This window comes from Carlito syrichta, unplaced genomic scaffold (assembly GCF_000164805.1).
Source record: "Carlito syrichta isolate Samal-C Ts95f unplaced genomic scaffold, Tarsius_syrichta-2.0.1 Scaffold302318, whole genome shotgun sequence".
Taxonomy (NCBI): domain Eukaryota; kingdom Metazoa; phylum Chordata; class Mammalia; order Primates; family Tarsiidae; genus Carlito; species Carlito syrichta.
Window position 1 is genome coordinate 22,021 of NW_007246414.1, and position 7,500 is coordinate 29,520.

Sequence of the window (7,500 nt, forward strand, 5' to 3'; positions counted from 1 at the left end):
TTCCCGGCCATGTGTTTTTTTCACTGGGATTGAACCCTTTACTGATAGTTCATCCAATTTTTCTATCCTAGGACTTCCTCACCCTTACCTAGCACATGAGAAACATTTATTAAAAGGCTTTCCCCCCCCCTATTGCTGAACAAATGACTATGGATTGCTCTAGTCCTTGCTCTGTGAATAAAGGCTGGCCTCTGTGGAAGGCAGTTTAGAGAAGCTCACTGAGTAGCTTACTAAGGAAAATGGACCAAGAATCCAGTCTGTGTTTTATTCAAAAGACCCCCCTTTCCCTCTCAACAATATCCTCATATCTGGCAAACAAATCATCCCATTGTGCTCATTTTATGATGGAATCTCAGCAATGTAAACAATTATTCACACATGTGCTGGAAACACACTAAGACAGAATGAGGGAGGCCAACCCAGTGCTTCACATGCCCTAGGTGTTCACCAAAGTAGAGAGCACCATCCGTAGGTGGGGATAAAGACTGAAACCCAGAAACACCTACTTTTATTTCATTGTTATTGTGATTCTCTCATGATATACCCTAATGTCCACATGAGAAGCAACAGACTTCAACCAAGATTCTTCAGGAGTAGCAGCAGGGCAAAAATCAGACTAAAGTTGAGGTTGTTTCCAATGGACAGATCAACTCTTAGAAAAAATAAAGTAGAAATAATTTAGTGCTGGGTTTCCGTCTATGATTGTTTGGAACTTAACCTCTCAGGGTACAAGGAGAGTCAGGTCTACTCTCGCGGAGCTTTTGAATAAGAATTATAGTAGCAAAGCTGGAAGCACCGCATGTTTCAGGGATGAGTCTAGATTCTCGTCTCCCTATATTTCATTTATGCCTATGAAAGGTTCTCACATCTCTCTCCACATGCCACGTCACCAAAATGCCAGTCAATACATTACTCGTATTTTATTCAAAATTCCATAGGACATTACTTGGAGATGCTTTTCCATGTGTCCTTGTAGATGACACCATCCAGTGTCTGTGATGTTCTATCTCCTTTCTGTTGAATTCTCACCTCCCACAGGGACCTTCTGGTCTTACTGCTGTTCTGCTTATATCCAGCAAAGCACTCAACAATTCTGTACAAGAAGACCTATCTCATTATTAAAAAAAAAAAATGCATGTACAAACAAAAAGAAATGTTTCAGATATTTACAATTGTTTTATTCAAAGCAAATTTAAATCCTAATTTTAAAAAGGAGATTTTAAAAAGTAGCTTTATAATTAGTTTTGATGCTTATCTTACCTTTAAATAAATTATATATTAAGCTAAAGAGTTCTGATATCCATGTAAAATTTAATCTTTTTTTCGGTAGCTATGAGAAGATTTCATATTCAAAAGCCAACACTACTTTTGAGAAGAAATGAACCTTTTGCCCAACAGTAGACAATTGCTCCAAATGTCAGGTCTTGATTCCAGAGGTATGAAAATAAGTGTTTTGTTTTCTCCAGAGAAGGAAAGAAATCTTCATCTGTTAGGCTTATTATTGCCATAAAGACATGTCTAAAATGGGTATCTAAAGTTGCATAAACCTCACGATGAATTCACTTTGTGCAGTCCAACTTTTGGATAATATTTTCATACCAAAAAAATATGGCAGTTGAGAGCTGCACTGGTGTAGACCAAGAATCTCAGTGCTGTCATCCAAGGTCCTTCTAATGAAGAAGACAAGACTCTGGCTTATTTAACTAACAACTAAAGTCATCTACGTACACAGAAACTGGGAGGGAGAAGGGATGGGGGGGGGACACAAGATTGTTACATTAAAATAGAGACTTTACATACTTTTCTCCCATGTCTAAAAGTGTTGACATGCTGATCGGAGAAGATTAGCAGGTTATTAGTAACTCATTGATTTATAAACACATATAAAAACACACAAAACAAATGATGCAAAAAAATCTTTTTAATCTAAAAACTCATTTCCCAGGGCTAATTAATAGCCAAGCCCTACCAATTTGTATCAGTTTATTTGGACTAACAAGAGCTATTCAGAGTTTTCTTCCAAGTCAGATAATATATAATAGATTTTGATAAACCTTTCTAAATTAGGACACGATCCTGTAGGCAGTTCAAGGAAAAAAAATAGCCATAACTTTTTCTTTGGTGTAACCAAAATGATATCCAAAAGTTAGCAAACGCTGACATTTCAAGTGATAGGAAATTGCCAAATGGAAGTTTAAACTGGTTAAAAAACGGTTGTCAAAGGAAAAGCTCCACCCACAGTTCTGTAGTGCAAGTTTTCAAATTTAATTCTGAAAAATAATTTTATTTAGTAGGCAGGAAACAAATTCCAGCAGTGTATCACTTACACCTCTCCCCTCTCTCTTCTCCCCGCACCCCGTATGTCCACACCACCACGTCAGTTCTCAAAAGTCTCAGCTGCTACTCAAGGAGGAAATTCACTTAAAAATTACCCACACGTCTAAAAATCTGGCTACGAGTTGTGTGTATGTGGCTGCATAGCAGCAGACACCAAGTTACAGCGTGGCCACTTCCACAAGTTTGTCATTTTTACAAAAAAGAAACAAAGTTTATTTCCCCCAGAAAGAAGTACCTGAACCCATTAGTCGTTTAGCCCTTTCCCAGCCTCTCTGTGCTCCCAGGACACACCTCACCTCAGCAGCACACATGCTTGTTCTGTGCACTAAGAACCAGCAAATCTACGACCTCTTTCTTAGAAGTAACATCTTCTCCCTTCTTATGGAACTCACTAATTTCCATAAGCATGATGCTTTGAAAGCAGTTACCACCTAGTCCAGGAGACTCCATTAGTCTACTGAGCTTAACTCTGGCTTTCTTTCTCCTATTTCTATACAAGCTGTTTGTGTGTGTTTTAAAAATAAAAAGTGTTCAAAATGCAAACACACACTCCCACACTCACACCCAGCATTTAGCATTAAAAAAAAAAAAAAAGAAAGAAAGAAAGAAAGAAAGAAAGAAAAATCTTCCCCAGGAAGCACTTTCAGAAGTTTAAGCTTCTACTTGCTTTTAAGCCACAGGGCAAGTGCCAAGTGAGTCCAATAAACCCGCCACTCACACGGCAGGGCGCGCCTCGGGGGACCCACAGCACACACGCGGAGTGGGTCCCTGGCAAGTCAGGGAAAGGCACCCAGGGGCTTCCTAGAGCAGGCACTGCTCAACCCTCCCCCGCACATCACCCGGGGGAGCCACGTGCGTGTCCCTAACTCTCCTCCCTCTGAGAACCCCCATACTGTTGTGATGCTCCGCCCTCTGCGCCGGCTGTCCCATCGGCGGGGCCAGGGGCTGGTGGCCGCAAGGAGGGGGCCGGCTCCTCGCCACAGAGCAGGCTGCCCTCGTCCATCTCATCCCCCGCCAGGCCGTCCAGTGAACATCCCTGTGCCGCGCCCAGAGCCCCGCAAGCTCTGCTGTCCACGGGCTCCACGGCCTCCGCTTCCCCCTCCGAGATGACCGTCATGGGGCTGCTCTGGATCCGGTTCCGCATGCTGTACCTGCTGCTGGCTGCCGAGGGCGGCGTTCGGCTGCGGCCGTACCTCGGGCCGGAAAAGGACAGACTGCGAGGCATCAGGCCTTCGTTCTTGGCCCACTCCTCCTGGGCCCTTCGGTTCTTGCTTGGGGAGCAGCTTGAGGGGCTCTCGGGGGCGTCTGGCGAAGGCTCCGACCTTGACCTCTGGAATCTCGGATCGGTGTTCTTGAGCATCTCTGCCGCCGACATGCGGGCGCTGGTGTCTGAACGGCTCCCCTTTTTCAGCAGCAGAGCTTTGAAGTTGTCACTGCTGGTGCTGCTCTTTCGGACGCTTCTCTGAATCGATCCCACTTGCTTTGGAGAGGCCAGACTTGGGGCAGCGCCGGTGGGTGTCACTGGTGGGGAGGGAGAATGGTTTCGGGAGTGGTCGTCATCTGAATCTTTACGGCCAAGGACTTTCCTCTTGGATCTGAGATTTGAAAACATTAAGTAAAGGTTAACTCTCATTGGACCATAATTACCCTTTTCCCCTTAGCCCATCTTCAGATCACCATCTACTGTAGACTTACTTTAAAAAAACAAACATTTTAACTATGGAAAACTTCAAACACTCACGCATAAAAGAATAGCTCATTTTATGAACATATGCGCCTATAACTCACCTATGATAATTAACTATGCCTTCTCTTCTTTTGTTTCCACTCTCACTGGATTATTCCAAACAAACTGTAGATATTGTATTAGTTTAGTTCCAATAGGACCAAAGTTGTTAATGATTGCCAGTTTTCATTTAACTCTCCTAGAGGGGCTGATTCAGAGTGAATTTTATCTGCTAACCATCCTTTCTTTCCACTCTTCATTTTCTTGTTTGGTGCTAGTGCCTGAACAGGCCAAACAGATAGCCACAACCCAGGATATCCCCTGTACCAAGACATGCCCCAGCCTACAACTCCACAACCTTACATTCTCAGTCATTCCAAAGTCTGCCAAAAAACCAGTCTCCCTCAGCTTTTACAGGTCCAAATGCCAGCATCTAGAAGTCCAGTTTTCCAGAAAACAGGAGTGAACCTTCTGTGCCAGATCCTGGTTCCTGACTGACTTCAGAGAACCATTCACTAAAAAAATGTGGGGAACGGGGTGGAGTGGGGAAGAAGAGAGACCCATCATGGAAAGTCAAATGCTTCCTGTAGGTGTTTGTTGTCCCCAGTCTCTCAAAACTTCACTGTTCACTGCATTTTCTACTGCTAGGGAAACAGAGATAATAAAGTCAATGAACCAAGCGGCGCCTTGCTGGTCTCTTAACAACAACTCAGTAAGCTAAGCACAGGAGGACTTGCTTTAAGAAAATTAGACACAGTTAACAGAACAAAGAGGTGGGTATATCTCTTTTCCTGCTATAAAATTCTAGACTACGCAACATGAAAAGGCTAGGAGTATGATAGCTGTATACACAGATTGAGAATTGAAACCGAGCACTCTCCAATTCTGGCTGTGTAGCCTGGGACAAGTTAACCATCCATGCTGCATCTTAGCATGCGTAAAATGGCAATGATAGTACCACCTCACAGGTTTGCGAAGGTTAAATGAGATAAAGAACTTTTGGAGTTACACAACTCCCATTGCTAAAGCTTTCCTGTTCCGCCACATTGGGCAAGTTAAAATTTCTAATCATGTTTCCTATCCGAAAAAGGAGAATAACAGTGTATAGGTCATAGTTTGTCAATAAAGTTGAATGCAGTAACGGCCACAAAGCGTCAGGCATACAGCAGGGGCTTATCAAACCTCTGTCATATAGGGAACAGAATTCTTCCTTCCTGCCACTAGGGCAGGCTTTTGTTTCTCCATGGGCTATGCAGCAAAGCAGAGGGCAAGATAGGCCCATGTTGGCTGCCCCAGGCTTGGTGTTTCCAAAGTCATTTCCATGCTTCTGGTCAAAAATGAAGCCACCAAAGTGGAGGACAGGAAGTGGCACGGACCAATACAGAGTCTAAAGGGTGGCCAGAGATGACAGAACACCAGCCCCTTTGGGACTACAGAATGTGATCTAGGATACAGATTTCATGGTCCTACTCAGTGGTCCACAAAAGCAATGCCCTGGTATAAGTTAGTAACCGATGACAAAACCATAGAAATAACATGTCAGAACCGTAGAGCTGGAAAAGACTTTAGAAATGGTCTGGTCCAGTCACTTTGGGTTTCAGAGAAGAGAACTGAGGTCTAGAAAGTGAAGTCATACAACTCGTTCACATGACAATGAGGACCTGAAGGGATATTTTTCCTCTTGGAGCATATGGCAGTGCCGCTGACATTGCTTGCTCTTGCATAGCAGCCCTGTTCATCACATTCTCGTAGGTGTTGGCTTGTTGTGCAATTTTTTGTTTGGTTTTTAAATGGTGAGGGTGTGCGCAACTAAACTTGACTAAAGCTTTGGCCTTTACTTATAGATTTGTTTGTTTATTGAGTCAAGATCTCACTCTGTCGCCTAGGCTGGAGTGCAGTGGCATGCATGAGCACAACAATCACGGCTCATGGCAGTCTCAACCTCCTGGGCTCAGGCGATCCTTTCACCTCAACATCCCAAGTAGCTCGGACTATATGCATGTGCCACCACACCCAGCTAATTTTTTTTCTTTTTTTGTAGAGACAAGGTTTTCGCTATGTTGCCCAGGCTTGTCTCGAACTCCTGGGCTCAAGCAATCCACCCACCTTGGCCTCCCAAAGTGCTGGGATTATAGGCATGAGCCACCGTGCCTGACTTTATGTGTAGATTTAGAATTAAGAAAGAAGATGAGATTGTACAAAAGCATTGTTGTTTCTCAAAAGCAGTTGCACCCTAAAATGAAAATTAAATCTACCCATACAAATTCTCTGCATATATACATATATATATACACACACACACACATATATTCATATCATGTATATGTATTTTTAAAGAAGACGGCTATAAAAAGTACTTAAGCAGTTAATGCTAGCTTAAAAACTAATTACTTCAATAAATATAAAAACTTCACACCTCAACTGGTGTTCTACATTTTCCATCTGGCTTTAAATCTGAAGTGAATTAATTTGCATTATAAAATTTGAAATCTGTGTTTCAACTTAAATATTCTTTATTTTAAGTCATGAGCTTAGGTGCTAAAGGACATAAAAATAAAGCTCTAAAAAACACATGCATTAGATGGATTTTTACTATGTCTGCTAATTTATTCTCCACGCTACAACAGAAATGTGCATGTGTCCTTGTGTTCTCTGCAATTCATTCCTAAAGTCTACTTGCATTTACTTTTCTCATGAATATACAGAATAATACAGACGGACCAACTTAGACATCTGCAGTACATGTAACTCCTTAGTAGGAGAAACCACACATTTTTCAGTGCCTTAAGAAGGCAGCCAAAGTAAAATCTACAAAAGACCTTTGGCCCATTTTTAGGAAAAGTATGCAATAAACTGAACCCACAACAGTTGGGTTTCCTCACTGGAACTAAGAATTTAGTACACAGAGCAACAAGGCAATGCAAACCTTCTATGCAGATTGCTACTATAAATAAATAAATACACACACACACATACACACACACGCCTGCATATTTAGCAACCCAGTGCATATTTAGCAACCCAATGAATTCCATAGTAAATGAAATACTTTGAGTCTTGGAAGGAATATATATATATATATACACACACACACACACACACATATACCTGCCTGTATATTTAGCAACACAATGCATGAAATACTTTGAGTTTTGTAAGAATCTTCTAACAGTTAAATTCCAATTGGTTTCATTTAATTCAGAAAATATTTATTGAGTGCTTATTATGTGCCTGCATGGTTAAAGTTAGAAACATCTGTGTAAACTTATAGAAATGCTGCTAAAGTTGGTTTGAAAGGATGCATCATTTTTCACTTCCCTGTTTTGAGAAATAATTGGATAACTAGCTATCTTTTTTATTTCTAATGAGATCAAAGAAACCAGTCAGACAATGGTAAAGGGGGGTAGTCTTTAGGGCCTATTATACTGATACTAAAG

General features: G+C 41.9%; 1 protein-coding gene across 2 annotated transcripts in view; it reads right to left on the reverse strand.

Moving 5' to 3' along the window:
- Positions 1–3,147: 3,147 nt before the first annotated feature.
- The window catches only part of NHSL1 (NHS like 1), a 143,562-nt gene continuing 139,209 nt past the window's right edge, over positions 3,148–7,500 (reverse strand). For both annotated transcript variants that reach the window (XM_021711486.1, XM_008056306.2), the window contains one exon: positions 3,148–3,932. In XM_021711486.1, the coding sequence (XP_021567161.1) occupies positions 3,200–3,932 (733 nt within the window). In that variant the 3' untranslated portion in view covers positions 3,148–3,199. The remainder of the gene's footprint in view (positions 3,933–7,500) is intronic.